The sequence below is a fragment of the Hyperolius riggenbachi genome, chromosome 5, assembly GCF_040937935.1.
Source record: "Hyperolius riggenbachi isolate aHypRig1 chromosome 5, aHypRig1.pri, whole genome shotgun sequence".
Lineage (NCBI taxonomy): Eukaryota > Metazoa > Chordata > Amphibia > Anura > Hyperoliidae > Hyperolius > Hyperolius riggenbachi.
In genome coordinates, this window is record NC_090650.1 from 395,712,114 (window position 1) to 395,728,768 (window position 16,655).

At 47.2% G+C, this 16,655-nt stretch overlaps 1 protein-coding gene across 1 annotated transcript in view; it reads right to left on the reverse strand.

Annotated features, from left to right (window-relative positions):
- Positions 1-7,088: 7,088 nt before the first annotated feature.
- The window catches only part of GRINA (glutamate ionotropic receptor NMDA type subunit associated protein 1), a 57,649-nt gene continuing 48,082 nt past the window's right edge, over positions 7,089-16,655 (reverse strand). The window contains exons 6-7 of the mRNA XM_068237835.1: positions 13,889-14,032; positions 7,089-10,186 (exon numbers count right to left, since the gene is read on the reverse strand). Of these exons, the coding sequence (XP_068093936.1) occupies positions 10,037-10,186; positions 13,889-14,032 (294 nt within the window). The 3' untranslated portion in view covers positions 7,089-10,036. The remainder of the gene's footprint in view (positions 10,187-13,888; positions 14,033-16,655) is intronic.

Sequence of the window (16,655 nt, forward strand, 5' to 3'; positions counted from 1 at the left end):
ACCCCAGTGCTATGTGACTGTTGTGATCTAGTAACTTCACATTTTTTCCACTTTTCTGAGGGGCAAGTCACATTTGCCAGCAAACCCAGCAGGATAAGGATTAGTGATGTTCACTACCAGTAGCTATGTGTACGTGGTTACTCATAATCAAACATTAAATTAGATATCACTGGCCGAGCAGAGGGGGAGGGGTAAACCTACCTATGCCACCGCCTATAACCAATGTGGTCCACGTAATGCCACTATTTCCTCCTTTTATTATTATTATTATTATTTAGTATTTATATAGCGCCGACATATTACGCAGCACTGTACAGTGTATATATATATATATCTTGTCACTAACTGTCCCTCAAAGGAGCTCACAATCTAATCCCTACCATTGCCATATGTCTATAATATGTAGTATAAGTACTGTAGTCTAGGGCCAATTTAGGGATGAGCCAATTAACTTATCCGTATGTTTTTGGAATGTGGGAGGAAACTGGAGTGCCCAGAGGAAACCCACGCAGACACGGAGAGAACATACAAACTCTTTGCAGATAGTGCCCTGGCTGGGATTCGAACCAGGGACCCAGCGCTGCAAGGCGAGAGAGCTAACCACTGCGCCACCGTGCTGCTCCTTCCGGGTTTGAAGGCGGAAGTGGAGTTATGTGAACCATGTGTAGAACGTATCAGCTACAGGCGGCAGCATAGGTAAGTCAACCTAATTTAATTTTGATTACGAGTAGCTACATACTTGCATTTAACATCAAATAATAAAAAATACATATGCCTTGATCCAGCCCTAGTACCATATAGGACAGGCAATGGAGGATGGGCACTGCAGGTTACAAAGACTCTTACTTTATTGCAAGTGTCCAAACAAAATGTAAAAACAATTAGCTGTTATTTGCAATACAGTAATTCAAAATCTTTTCTGCTCATTTCTTTCCTTTCATTGCAATAGCTGCTTACATCTGTCAGATTGAACTAAATTGCCCAAGGAACGTGTTAGTGGGTATGCATAAGAATTGCAACTAGTTTTGCACTTCAAATGCTATCGCGATTTGCAGTGGAAAAAGGCCCTATATTTCCCATTGGGGAGATTTCTCCCAGCTTGTATCATCTGAGTGAGTAAATACGTATCATAGGGTCCCATAGAAAAAATGTGGGACCTTGATATGAGCCACTGTACACTTACAAGCAAGCCTGAACCGGGGACTAAAAAAAAAAGTCCATGGTGACCCTTACATAGTTACATAGTTATTTTGGTTGAAAAAAGACATACGTCCATCGAGTTCAACCAGTATAAAGTACAACACCAGCCTGCTCCCTCACATATCCCTGTTGATCCAGAGGAAGGCGAAAAAACCCTTACATGGCATGGTCCAATTAGCCCCTAAAGGGAAAAATTCCTTCCCGACTCCAGATGGCAATCAGATAAAATCCCTGGATCAACATCATTAGGCATTACCTAGTAATTGTAGCCATGGATGTCTTTCAACGCAAGGAAAGCATCTAAGCCCCCTTTAAATGCAGGTATAGAGTTTGCCATAACGACTTCCTGTGGCAATGCATTCCACATCTTAATCACTCTAACTGTAAAGAACCCTTTCCTAAATAAATGGCTAAAACGTTTTTCCTCCATGCGCAGATCATGTCCTCTAGTCCTTTGAGAAGGCCTAGGGACAAAAAGCTCATCCGCCAAGGTATTATATTGCCCTCTGATGTATTTATACATGTTAATTAGATCCCCTCTAAGGTGTCTTTTTTCTAGACTAAATAAACCCAGTTTATCTAACCTTTCTCGATAAGTGAGACCTTCCATCCCACGCATCAATTTTGTTGCTCGTCTCTGCACCTGCTCTAAAACTGCAATATCTTTTTTGTAATGTGGTGCCCAGAACTGAATTCCATATTCCAGATGTGGCCTTACTAGAGAGTTAAACAGGGGCAATATTATGCTAGCATCTCGAGTTTTTATTTCCCTTTTAACCTTCTTGGCGGTAACCCCGAACGTAGTTCGGGGTAAGCCGCCAGAGGGTGCCGCTCAGGCCCTGCTGGGCCGATTTAATTTTTTTTTTTGCTGGACGCAGCTAGCACTTTGCTAGCTGCGCCAGCACCCCGATCGCCGCCGCCGCGCGCCCGATCGCCGCTATACGGTGCGGCGCGCGGCCCCCCCCCCCCCAGACCCCGTGCGCTGCCTGGCCAATCAGTGCCAGGCAGCGCCGAGGGGTGGCCCGGGACTCCCAATGACGACCCGACGTCAGTGACGTCGGTGACGTCATCCCGCCCGTCGCCATGGCGACGGGGGAAGCCCTCCAGGAAATCCCGTTCTTTGAACGGGATTTCCTGATCGGAGATCGCCGAAGGCGATCGAAGAGGGCGGGGGGATGCCGCTGGGCAGCGGCTATCATGTAGCGAGCCCTGGGCTCGCTACATGATATAGAAAAAAAAAAAAAAAAAAAACTGCCGCGCTGCCTCCTGGCGTATTTTTTTATACCGCCAGGAGGGTTAATGCATCCCAAAATTTTGTTAGCTTTAGCTGCAGCTGCTTGGCATTGAGTACGATTATTTAACTTGTTGTCAATGAGTACTCCTAAGTCCTTCTCCAAGTTTGATGTCCCCAACTGTATCCCATTTATTTTGTATGGTGCTAGGCTATTAGTACGTCCAAAATGCATGACCTTACATTTGTCAACATTGAATTTCATCTGCCATGTATGTGCCCATATAGCCATCCTATCCAGATCCTGTTGCAATATGACACTATCTTCCTGAGAGTTGATGATTCTGCACAATTTTGTATCATCTGCAAAAATAGCAACATTGCTCACTACTGCATCTACTAGGTCATTAATAAATAAATTGAAGAGCACTGGACCCAGAACAGACCCCTGTGGGACCCCACTGCTAACAGTCTCCCATTTTGAGTACGATCCATTGACCACAACTCTTTGTTTTCTGTCCATTAGCCAGTTCCCTATCCATGAACACAGACTCTTCCCCAGTCCTTGCATCCTCAACTTTTGCACCAGACTTTTGTGGGGAACAGTGTCAAAGGCCTTTGCAAAGTCCAAGTATATCACATCTACAGCATTCCCAATATCCATATTAGCATTCACTACCTCATAAAAGCTGAGCATGTTAGTCAAACAGGACCTGTCTTTAGTAAACCCATGTTGATGCTGAGAAATAAGATTATTTTCTACTATGAAGTCATGTATAGTATCTCTTAGTAACCGCTCAAATAGTTTGCATACAACTGATGTTAAACTTACAGGTCTATAATTTCCTGGATCAGATTTTTTGCCCTTCTAAAATAATGGGAAAACGTGGGCTGTACGCCAATCCACTGGGACTCTGCCAGTTGCAAGAGAGTCACAAAAGATAAGATAAAGGGGTTTATCTATAACTGAACTTAATTCCCTTAGGACCCGAGGATGCATGCCATCCGGGCCAGGTGCCTTGTCTATTTTTAATTTATTTAGTCTTGCCTTCACTTCTTCCTGCGTTAAGTATTTAATATTACAGTTAGAAGATTGAGACTTTTCCGCCTCTGTAGTTTGCAACAGTGCTGTTTCTTTTGTGAAGACAGAAGCAAAGAAAGAATTTAATAACTCTGCCTTACCTTGGTCATCCACCATTGAGTTCCCATCCTCATCCTTTAGGAGTCCTATACAGTCAACCTTTCTTTTTTTTAGAGTTAATGTACTTGTAAAACTTTTTTGGGTTAGATTTGATATCCTTAGCGATTTGTTTTTCAGCTTCAATCTTTGCCTGCCTAATTTCTTTTTTACAATTTTTATTGCACTCCTTATAATTGCTTAGTGCAGCCTCGGTCCCCTCCTGTTTTAAGACCTTATAGGCATTCTTTTTCCTCTTCATTTTATCTTTAACCTTTTCTATTCATCCATAGAGGCCTTTTTTTTATTCCTAGACATTTTGTTTCCATATGGGATATACATACTACAGTATTGATTGAGTATAAGTTTAAAAGCTTGCCATTTCTCTTCAGTGTCTTCCCCTTGTAGTACATTATCCCAGTTCACCAAACTTAGTGCCTGCCTAATTTGAGTGAACTTTGCTTTTCTAAAATTCATAGTTTTAGTGGTCCCGCTGCCTCGTGGCCTATCAGTCACCAGCTCAAACGTTATCATGTTGTGATCACCATTTCCCAAATGTTCTTGAACCTGCACATTTGATACATTATCTGGTCTATTAGAAATGATCAGATCCAGTAACGCATTCCCCCTAGTTGGTTCAGTTACCATTCGAGTCAAGTAATTGTCCTGTAGTGCTGCCAGAAATCTGCTGCTTTTACCAGAATGGGTAGCCTCAATACTCCAGTCAATGTCTGGAAAGTTGAAGTCGCCCATAATTATGACCTCATTTTTACCTGCAGCTTTTTCAATCTGCTGTAGTAATCGCAGTTCTGCAGCTTCATTAATAAGAGGTGGCCTGTAGCATACCCCAATAAGCAATTGGGGTATGCTACAGGCCACCTTCTTCTGTAGTGTTCTGGCGTTGCTTGTTGTCCTCAGGGTCCTTAACGATGCAACGTGCACCGGGAGAGGCTGAAGATAGAAGCTGTGTGCAGGATCCAGGCAGGTAAGTGGAAACTTCACTCTGCCCGCTCCTTCCCTACCACTGCGCACATACTGGGGCCATATTCCTATCTAACCTATACTGGGGGCATATACCCATCTAACCTATACTGGGGCATATACCCATCTAACCTATACTGGGGCATATACCCATCTAACCTATACTGGGGGACATATACCTATGTAACCTATACTGGGGGACATATACCTATGTAACCTATACTGGGGGACATATACCTATGTAACCTATACTGGGGGACATATACCTATGTAACCTATACTGGGGGACATATACCTATGTAACCTATACTGGGGGACATATACCTATGTAACCTATACTGGGGGACATATACCTATGTAACCTATACTGGGGGACATATACCTATGTAACCTATACTGGGGGACATATACCTATGTAACCTATACTGGGGGACATATACCTATGTAACCTATACTGGTGGCATATACCGATCTAACCTACACTGGAGTCTGGAGGCATATACCTATCTAACCTATACTGGGGGCATATACCTATCTAATCTATAGTGGGAGCATATACCTATCTAACCTATACTGGGGCAAATATACTGGCTACCTATATTGGAGGCACCTACCTATCTAACCTATATGGGGACACCTACCTATCTAACCTATACTGGGGTGGGACCTATACCTGTCTCCACGTTGGGGGCGCATTTTACGCCTCGCCCTGGGTGCAATTTAGCCTAGAAACTGCTAGTATTTGGCTCCACTCACATGTTTTGGCCAGGCCCATTTCGTGGATGGGGGCCTCAAGTTATGGACTGCTTGGGGCCACCAAAACCTTAGCTGCACCCCTGGGTAGCCAGAGTACCCCACCCAGTATATGTAAGCGAGATGCATCCCTCCAGTATAGGTAGCCAGAGAGTGCCCCACCCAGTTTTACATAGCCAGATGTCCTGTCAAACCCCACGGCCTATGCCGCCGGAAGGCACCGCTCAGGCCCCGCTGGGCCGATTTTGCATAATTTTTTTTTTTGCTACACGCAGCTAGCACTTTGCTAGCTGCGTGTGCACGACGATCGCCGCCGATCCGCCGCGCCTGCCCCCCCCTGCAGACCCCGTGCGCTGCCTGGCCAATCAGTGCCAGGTAGTGCTGTGGGGTGGATCGGAGTCCCCTTTGACGTCACGACGTCGGTGACATCATCCCGCCCGTCGCCATGGCGACGGGGGAAGCCCTCCAGGAGATCCGGCTAACCTTGTCTCGCTACATGAAAAAAAAAAAAAAAACCTGCTCTGCTGCCTCCTGGTGGATTTTGGTAAACCGCCAGGAGGGTTAACCTTCTTGCCGGTTATCCCGAGCTCGGGGTAACCTGTGCAGAAGGAATTCTCCGGCCCCGCTTGGCTGATTTTCAAAAAAATTTTTGTACTGCTCACAGCTAGCACTTTGCTAGCTGCGTGCATATTCCGATCGCCGCCGCGCCCCCCCCCCCCCCCTCCAGACCCCTTGCGCAGCCTGGCCAATCAGTGCCAGGCAGCGCTTAGGGGTGGATCGGGATTCCCTGTGATGTCATCCCGCCCCGTCGCCATGGCGATCGGAGTGGGTAGGGGGATGCTGCTTGTCAGCGGCTAGGGCTCGCTACATGATTTAAAAAAAAAAAAGTGCTGCGCTGCCCCCTTGCCATCAGAATTGGAACGGCAAGGGGGTTAAGGGAGGTGCCTTTATGGCACACTCTGCATGGGCCAAGGGTCTCCCCCCTCCAGCACTTCACCCCAGGTGGTGACCAGCCTCACTCGCCTTTAAAGGAGAACTGTAGTGAGAGGTATATGGAAGCTGCCATATTTATTTCCTTTTAAGCTACACCGGTTGCCTGGCTATCCTGTTAATATACCCTGAACAAGCATGCAGCAGATCAGTTGTTTTTGACTGTCAGATTTGACAAGATTAGCTGCATGCTTGTTTTTGGTGATTCACACACTGCTGCAGCCAAATAGATCAGCGGGTCTGCCAGGCAACTGGTATTGATTAAAAGGAAATACATATTGCAGCCTCAATATTCTTCTCACCACAGGTGTCCTTTAAAGGGAACCTAAACTGAGAAGGATATGTTTTTTTCCTCTTAAAATAATACCAGTTGTCTGACTCTCCTGCTGATCCCATGTTTCTAATACCTTTAGCCACAGCCCCTCAACAAGCATGCAGATCAGGTGCTCTGACTGAAGTCAGACTGGTTCAGCTGTGTGATTTAGCCACTACTGCAGCAAAAGAGATATGCAGGACAGCCATGCAACTGATATCTTTTAAAAGGAAACATCCATTTCACTTTCAGTTTATTTTTTTTTTATTTTTTTAAATAGTTGATTACTGGTTTTCTGTCACTTGATCTTCTGCATTGTTACATACATACAACCTGGACCAGAGAATGCTCTTTAACAAACGTATGCAGTTTATTAAACTACGGTTTTCCAGCATTTCCTGAAAAAGAACATGAAGATACCTTTTAGAATTATACACCAGTCATAAAGAGGAAATCCTTTATTCAAAGAACTGAAGCCATCTTAGCCATCATGCAGGGAGCAGCACAGCCACAGGGGGGCAGCAAATCAAGTTTTATGGCCAGGAAACCATTGCAGAAGAAATTCCAGATTCAGGAATAAAATATCAGAAAAGGTGAAAGGATATACACTCCAGTTCTAGAGCACACTGTGATCCATCGTCCTCTGCCATTTCCAGACACAGCTCTTAATACTGCAGAGCAAGAGGACTGGAGAGCACTCTGGAGGGCAGGGCCAGGATGAGGTAGCAGGGAAATTCATTGATGTTGATGCACCTCCACAGCTGAGCCAAATCAGCAGCTATGTACAACTTGGTGTGCAATTCAGGCACCAGCGCTCAGCTTCGGAACGTGACATGGGGGCTGATGCTGTTCTTTATCAGGGCGGGAATTGTGTGTGTGTGGGGGGTGCAGAAATAAGGTATTACTTTATGTTGGGGTGCAGGTAAGGATCTGCCAGGGGATTACCTTGGGGAGGGGGTAGATTTTAGGAAGTCTTATGTTGAGGTGCAGGTTAGGGGGTAGATTTTCTGAAGTCTTATGTTGGGTTGCAGGTTAGGGATCAGTAATGGGAATATGTTGGGGGACCAAAGTTACAAATAAAGTTTTTTTTTTGTTGTGGTGCAAGTTAAGGTTCAGTAAGGGGATTATATTGGGGAGGTTAGAAATTAAGAGGGAGGTTTAGTTTAGGGCTGTGTCAATAAAACACTTCGGAAGGGGGCACGGTCAGGCGTCAGGGAGGAACGTACATTGGGAAAGTGTGTGGGTTTGCCTTTAGAAATAGGTCTATGTTGGGAAAAGAGAGAGTAGGCATCAGGAAGAGGTTTAGGAGGGGGGCATTAGGAATAAATGTATGTTGAAGAGAGCAAACATCTGGGAGGGGGTTCAGGTTAGGCATCAGGGAGGGATTTACATTGAGGTGGAGGTTAGGTAATGGCAAAGGGTTTACACTGGCATCGGGGTTGGGCATCAGGAAGGGGTGGGGGGTTAGGTAATGGGAAGGGGTTTACATTGGGGTGGGGGGTTAATAAATCAGTAAGGATTAAGACTGGGGTGGGGGTAAGGTATTTGGAAATGGTTTACGTTGGGGTAGGGGTTAGGCATAAGGATGGGGTAGTGGTAGGTATTTGGGGTGGGGTATGTTGGAGTGGGGGTTAGGTATTAGAAAGGGGTTTAGTTTGGAGTAAGGGTTATATATTGAGTTGGGGGTTAGGTATCAGGAAGGGGTTAGGTATTAGGAAGGGGTTTACATGTGGGGTATGTTGGAGTGGGGGTTAGGTATTAGAAATGGGTTTAGTTTGGAGCAAGGGGTATATATTGAGTTGGGGGTTAGGTATCAGGAAGGGGTTTACATGGGGAGGGGGGAGGTTAGGTAGTAGGAAGCGGTTTTATTAGGGAGGTAGATTAGTGTTAGGTTGCTGAGGTTGGGCAGAAGCATCCACGTTACAGCTTTGCAGAAGTTCATGCATAACAGCTGCCCGTTATACCTCAGGTGTTCTGCAAGGGCATCAGCATAGCTAGAAAGCTACTTATGCTTCTAGGATACACGTCACTTAAATACACCTGTTCCTGCCCGCTTATTGCTCAGCCAGGTCACATGATGATGTCAGGTCACATGATGTTCCCAGGCAGCCAGGGACAAGCGACAGGAGCACTACTGCACACCACTGCAACATTTTGCCTTCTTTATAGTTTTTGGCCTTTTATAACTAGACCACTTATTGCAGTGCACAGCAACGTGAGGCCAAGTTTAAAGTACAAATGCATCACTGCTTAATAAATAAGCCCCTTAATGCAGTAAGGGGGCAAAACTTACCATAAGAAAGTGCAGGATGCAACAAAAAAAAGCAAGAACTTCAAGACCTAGCGTCAGCATGGGCTCCCAGGTGGACAGACACTAATCGGAGGACTATGGTACATGCAAACACCACAAGGTGGCAGTGTTTTAAGTTTGGTTACACTTAGTAAGTTCATTACAGTGATGGGTTCATAGAGAACATATACTGTACAGATATCTTACAGAAACACCGACTGTCCCAACATGGAGAACTGGTCTCTCTGCATGCAGCCTGTCTGTTGCTGAAACCAAACTTTATGTACAACTAACAAGGTTAGTGTGTCACAAACAAGCATGACGAGGAGAGTTGTAACTGATCTAAGCTGTATATTACATACTGTAAGATTCCCCTATAGGAAAGCAGCTTGTAATGTCCATTCTAGATGCCGGAGATCTGGCCCCTGTGCCTTCTACCATGCAGTAAGGATATAATTATAAATTAACTGTAGGGGGCGCTGCTCCGAACACTGCATACAGGCTATGAAAAAAATCCCCCAGTGATCATGTCAAAATGATGTCACAAAGCTAAGCTCCGCCCGTTCCTTACTTGCTACAAGACAAAGGTGGGTGCGTGGGGCGTTCACATTATGGGGACAGTATGAAAAATGTACATTGTTCCTACTTTACATACTAAAAAGCACTGACTACAATAGCAGTACATGGAATAATATATACAAAACTGTTCACAAACTGTAGAGTAAAATTCTAGGGTGGGAGAAGGGGAAAAAAAAAAAACTACAAAAATTAACAGTGAGATGATCCAACACAACAGGGAATGTGATGATAGAACAGGCTGCACAGAAATGTAGTGACCTCTGCAGGGGAGTCCAGTGAAGTGCAGCTAACGTTTCGGCCAAAGATGTTTGATTACAGTCCGGTTCCCGCAGTGGCTCGGGCGGGGCATCAGGAAGGGCTAACTGCGTAGTTCAAAGGGTAACGGAAGCAGTAACATTCAAAGGCAGATTCACAAACAGCAGTGGGGAAGTTTATAAATATACACTTCCTGGTTATAATGGAATATTGGGGTGGAGGACTGAGGTGCCTGATAACTGGATCCGCACAACAGAGTCAGAGAGGTTAATCCTTGGCTTTGCCAATGATAGCCAGGATGTAGAGGAAGATGTTGATGATATCTGTGTAGAGGTTGAGTGCGGCGAAGACATATTCCTCCGGGCTGAGCGATAACTGCTTGTTTCCGAGGATCATCTGTGTGTCCACTGCCAGGAACTAGAGAGAGGGGAAGAAAACCGAGAGAGAAGTTACAGAGAGCCCAGCATCCAGCTACATCCTGACTGAGCTCAGTGCTGGTAACTCATGTGTGACCCCAATGCTAAAACTCACAACAAAACCTCTTGGTTAACAATTATTTGTTCCTAAAAGCCTCTGTTACTTGGCCTCCCCTCCCCCAGGATAGCCAGAGAGGTCACCAAAGTATAGGTAGGCAGCAGATTCCCCCCCCCCCTTTTTATAGGTAGCAGTGTGTGTCCCCTCAGTGTAAGTAGGTAGGTGTCAGTATCAGAGCTGGGACAAGGTCCTCCAGCACCCAAGGCTGAGACAGCAAAGTGCGCCCCTCCATCCCTCCCACCCCAGCCGTCACAGACTGCTTGCTATTAGACTAAGAGGCGCCCCAGGGCCCCCAACACCTTAATCTATAGTTATCTGGCTTGCAGTCACTGTCATGTATCCCATTTTCTTATTTCTTTCTACTTCAAAGACAATTGGGAATGACAGCTGAATGAATTGTGTGCCCTCTCCTACACTGCGCCCTGAGGCTGGAGCCTCTCCAGCCTCTGCCTGGGCCCGGCCCTGGTCAGTATGGTCGCTGATCTTCCCCCCACATGCCACAGAGTAGGTGTGTGTGTAGGTGTAGGTGTAGGTGTGTGTGTGTGTGTGTGTGTTCCCTGATCTGCCCCCTTACATGCCCACAAAGTAGGCCCCAGTGTGTGTGTTCCCTGATTTGCCCCCTACATGCCCATGCCACAGAGTAGGCTCAAGTGTGTGTGTTCCCTGATCTGCCCCCTACATGCCACAGAGCAGGCACAGATAAGGCAGTGAAGGGTTACTGGTATAACAGGCTGCAGACCAGTAACATCAGCTAAAGCAAAGAAGATTATACTTAATCCCTACAAGTTGAGGCTTCTTGCCATTCATCCCATGTGACCTAGAAGTAAATGCATGCAGAAGGGAGCTATATATGTGTGATACAACTAGACAGCATAAACATACTAGAGCATGTCAGAAAGATTGCATTATTTTTTTTATGATTTTTTTGCCTTAGGATTTGTCTTTTTTCAAGATGTCATAACATTTATAGTAAAGGAAAAGGAATCCCGCTTCACCAGCTCTGGATAAAAGCCTGATTTTTATTTAAGCAAGATCGACAATGAGCACAAATACAGCTCACGCGTATCGGAGCTAACCCATGGCTCCTTAGTCATAGCTCATGACTAAAGAGCCATGTGTTAGCTTCGATACACGTGAGCTGTATTTGTGCCGAATGTCCATCTTACTTAAATAAAAATCGGACTTTTATCCAGAGCTGGTGCAGCGGGATTCCTTTTCCTTTACTATACATGTGGCTGCTGTGTCCTGCTCCCAGCTACAGGAGCAACCTGTCCAGACTGTTATGTCATAGCATTGTGCAAATACTGTATAACCGATTTATAGAAAGGTGTAAAACCAGCATGTGAAAAAAATGTCCAGATGGCTTTATCAGGTGAATTCCTGTATGACTCATAGTTAAGATAAAGGTGTGAGAAAACAGGAAAATGAAAGTAGCCAGTCTGTTACTAGAAATAAAGTATGGTGATGGATATGGCTAAATGCATACATATGCAAATAAGGGAGGGCCAAGTCCTTTATACAGTAGAATCATGGAAACTTTAATTGAGTGGGGGCTGCTGGATCCATAAAATGAAACGATACTGAAAGAGACAGAGAAGCAGAAGGGCTGGTAATGTTACATATTATATTTTGCTGATTTACATATGACAGCCAATACTTTTCTTATGCTTCCTCATTTTTTATTTGAATGCAGATTATAACCCTGTTCTATGTAATTTGTGTATAACTACAGGAATATATTTTTACATAAAAAGATTCTGGTCTCAGTGTTGTAATTATTTTAGTGAAAGGTGAATTGTTACAAATCTATATTGTGGCTAACAGTGGTCTAGAAACCTACATAACTGACTCGGGAGATGTAACGATTTATCCTTCCTTGGAGGTAATCGCCGATTAGGGTAGCCGGTGGATGGTTTATGGAAAGTGCTTAGCGCAGCTGTGTTTGTAACTCACCTCCAGGGCTGGCGCCCCCGACAGCTGCCAGCCCCCCTTCACCGCCAGAACTCCAGGTGGTCACGCATCATTCTCCCCCTCCCCCCCCCCCCCCCCCCCCGACTGCTCCCGGGGCACCTGCTACATGAGGCGAGCTGCACAGGATTGCAGCGCTGTGTAGGGGACGTATACGCCACACGCGTCCGCACTGCAGCCCCCACAACCCCTTGCATCGCCTACTTTTCATACTAGATGATATTGGCTAGGAGCGGTCATCTGGTATGAGCAGTAGGTGACGCAAAGGATCGTGGGGGCAGTAATGCGGACACGTGTGGCCTCCGCATCCCTGCAAGTGCATCACAGCTGCTGTGATCAGAGTGGACATGCGGTGGCCAGATTAGGGGGACAGAGGGTGTGGCAGGTTAACTTTGCCAGGGGCCCCAGTCCTGCTTAACCCCTTCCTGACCGCCTAACGTAGATAGGCGTGGGAAGTTGGCTCCCCCAGGACCACCTAACGCCGATCGGCGTCAAGTCCTGGGGGCGGAGATTAGTGGGGATCACACTCCACTCCGTAAACAACCTGCCAGGCTGAAAAAAAAATGGCTGAAAGGACTTGTATAGCACTGTACGGGGGATATAGGCTGATGCCTATGCGAGGTGATCACATTGATTGGCTTTCGGGGGAGGAGGGGTTTTAGGGGAAGGAAGAGATTTTTATTAAAAATAAAACATTTAAATTACTTAAAAAAAGAAAAAAAAAAAAAAAAAAAAAAAAAAAAGAGTCACAGCAGCAAATCGGATGCCACCAACAGAAAGGGTGTGTGTGTGTGTGTGTGGTGAGGCGAGTGTGGTGAGGCGAGTGTGGTGAGGCGAGTGTGGTGTGTATGTGTGGTGAGGCGAGTGTGGTGTGTATGTGTGGTGAGGCGAGTGTGGTGTGTATGTGTGGTGAGGCGAGTGTGGTGTGTATGTGTGGTGAGGCGAGTGTGGTGTGTATGTGTGGTGAGGCGAGTGTGGTGTGTATGTGTGGTGAGGCGAGTGTGGTGTGTATGTGTGGTGAGGCGAGTGTGGTGTGTATGTGTGGTGAGGCGAGTGTGGTGTGTATGTGTGGTGAGGCGAGTGTGGTGTGTATGTGTGGTGAGGCGAGTGTGGTGTGTATGTGTGGTGAGGCGAGTGTGGTGTGTATGTGTGGTGAGGCGATTGTGGTGTGTATGTGTGGTGAGGCGAGTGTGGTGTGTATGTGTGGCGAGGCGAGAGTGTGGCGAGGCGAGAGTGTGGCGAGGCGAGAGTGTGGCGAGGCGAGAGTGTGGCGAGGCGAGAGTGTGGCGAGGCGAGAGTGTGGCGAGGCGAGAGTGTGGCGAGGCGAGAGTGTGGCGAGGCGAGAGTGTGGCGAGGCGAGAGTGTGGCGAGGCGAGTGTGGTGAGGCGAGTGTGGCGAGGCGAGTGTGTGTGTGTGTAATAAATTTACACAAGTTCCAATAAGTCTGTATGCAGATTTTGGATTTACTATTACTTCACATAAAAACTAGTAATACCGGAGCCCTTTTACTATAGATCGATTATATGGTGTATTTATATCTGTGCCTGGCCATTCAAAATTAAAATAAACACAGTGACAATATGGTCAACGATCAAAGCGCTACACAGGCTGACTTACGCATGTGAAAAGAAGGGCGCCCAGCGAGGCGTACACAATCTGCAAGATTTTGTTGCGGATGAAAATGCAAAGAATGGAGAAAATGATCAGGACCACCAAGCTGACCATCAGGACTCCCATGCAAGACGTGAAGTCATATTTTGTCTGTAAGTGGAGAGAAGAGAACATTACAATGAATGACAGCAGAAACCCTCAGAACACACACATGCATCACCTAGGGGGAGTCCAGCATATTTCACCTCACAGAAGAGGAAAATGAGGCAGTTTTGGGACTAAGCTTTCTGCCCTGATTTGATGGGCACATTAGATGTGAAGTTTACAGACACTGAACTGACAGCCAGAAACATTAGTTTCAGCCATTAAAGTTTATTGTCTGTACAGAGATTTAAGTCTCCTACACAGGGTATGTGGTTCTTGGTTGAGGAGGCCAGCCAGGGCAGTCTCTATTGAGAACCTAGTGTGTGTAATGTGGCCCCGTTCCTCGCCAATATGTTGGAGCATCTCAGTCGTGCACAAGCCAAGCCCGCTGCATCATGCCGTGTGTCGTCCCTCTTCCCCAGGAAGGAATAGCTATGTTACAAATGGGCACAGAGGTATGTTACTTGCACAGTGACATGCCGCAGTGTCCTCTCTGTACTACCTTGTGTTCCCCCTTCCCTCTGCTGTGTCCCCTGAAATTGCCGACAAGCAGCTTGTTGGCATCCTAATAGGGGAAGGTGCATCCTTTGCCGGAAAGGCAGTCCTGCAGAACACCCACTTCGGCGTTAGGAACGCCCTTTTCCTCACCCCTCTTCCCCGAGCCGTGCCCTGCCTCTCTCCGCCCCTTACCCACCCCTCCAGGACTGAGAAGTCAGTACAAAAATCATCCGACTCCAACACCTCAGTTTAGGAAACCACCAACTCCAGGTACCCAAAATGGCTCCGACTCCTTAGTCTAATTCTTTCCAGGTTTATGGATTTGGTACAAAAAAATAAATAAATAAATAATAATAAAAAAAAAAAAAATCACCCGACTCCAGACAAACTCCAGGTACCCAAAATTGCTCCGACTCCTCGACTCCTACTCCACAGCCCTGCACCCCTCTGTATCACAGAACAGCTTTCTGTGAGAGCTGAGATGCTGTAGCATCATGACTTCTGGGGTCATGGCCATCTTGAAAAAGAAGAAAACTTCCCTGCGACCTAGTAAACAAATGCAGAGATGTGGGACTGCAAGAAGTGGATTGCAGGACTCAGGGAGAAGGCCTGGTTCAGGTAATAAGTTTTTATTTTTAATTTTCTTTCCGCCTTGGGTTCTCTAAGAACAGAATGCATCACTAGCCTGTAAACTAGTGACACATCTCCAGAGCATTTGGAAACCGTTGCCCAAGGTCCAACAATCCCTGTGGGTGAGAGTTATTGTGCTTGTGTGTGCACCTTTAGTGTGAGACTTCCGGTGAGGATTAAGTTAGAATAATTGGCATTAGACTCAGTCTGATTCTTTACTATGGGTCAAAAGAAGAACTCAGCAAAGTGACAATTTGAAGGCGGCTTAGCCTTATGCTGCATAGTCTGTCCATGCATACGAGGGTCACTTAAGAGTTATGGCGGGGGGGGTCACTGCACTGTCAAAGTGGGAGGTTCACAGCCGAGTCAGAGTAGGAGGACCACAGCGCAGTCACCGAGCAATTGTGGGAGTGCCACAGCAGGGTCAGGGCGTGAGGGCCAAAGAATGGCCAGGTGGGAGTGTCACAGCAGGGTTAGGGCGTGAGGGCCAAAGGATGGTCAGGGTGGGAGTGCCACAGCAGGGTGAGGGCCAAAGGATGGTCAGGGTGGGAGTGCCAAAGCAGGGTCAGGGCGTGAGGGCCAAAGGAAGGTCAGGGTGGGAGTGCCACAGCAGGGTCAGGGCATGAGGGCCAAAGGATGGTCAGGGTGGGAGTGTCACAGCAGGGTCAGGGTGTGAGGGCCAAAGGATGGTCAGGGTGGGAGTGCCACAGCAGGGTGAGGGCCAAAGGATGGTCAGGGTGGGAGTGCCACAGCAGGGTGAGGGTCAAAGGATGGTCAGGGTGGGAGTGCCACAGCAGGGTGAGGGCCAAAGGATGGTCAGGGTGGGAGTGCCACAGCAGGGTGAGGGCCAAAGGATGGTCAGGGTGGGAGTGCCACAGCAGGGTGAGGGCCAAAGGATGGTCAGGGTGGGAGTGCCACAGCAGGGTGAGGGCCAAAGGATGGTCAGGGTGGGAGTGCCACAGCAGGGTCAGGGCGTGAGGGCCAAAGGATGGTCAGGGTGGGAGTGCCACAGCAGGGTGAGGGCCAAAGGATGGTCAGGGTGGGAGTGCCACAGCAGGGTCAGGGAGTGAGGACCAAAGGATGGTCAGGGTGGGAGTGCCACAGCAGGGTCCCCGCCAAAGGATGGTCAGGGTGGGAGTGCCACAGCAGGGTCAGGGCGTGAGGGCCAAAGGATGGTCAGGGTGGGAGTGCCACAGCAGGGTCCCCATGTGAGGTAACAATTTTAGGGTGGGAGGATCACAAGCAGTGTCATAAGGGAGGGTCACAGCAGGGCCACCATGGCTGGGTCACAGCAGGTTCAGGGTGTAAAGGTCATGTTGAAATGGTCACAGCAGAGTCAGAGTAGGAGGATTACAGAGCAATTGTGGGAGGTAAAAGCAGAGTCAGGGTGGGAAGATCATAGTAGGGTCATATGGGGGAGGTGGTCACAAAGCGGGTCAGGTTGGGAGAATGACAACAGAGTTGTACAAGTATGTTTGGGCCAAGCAGCTAACTTATCATG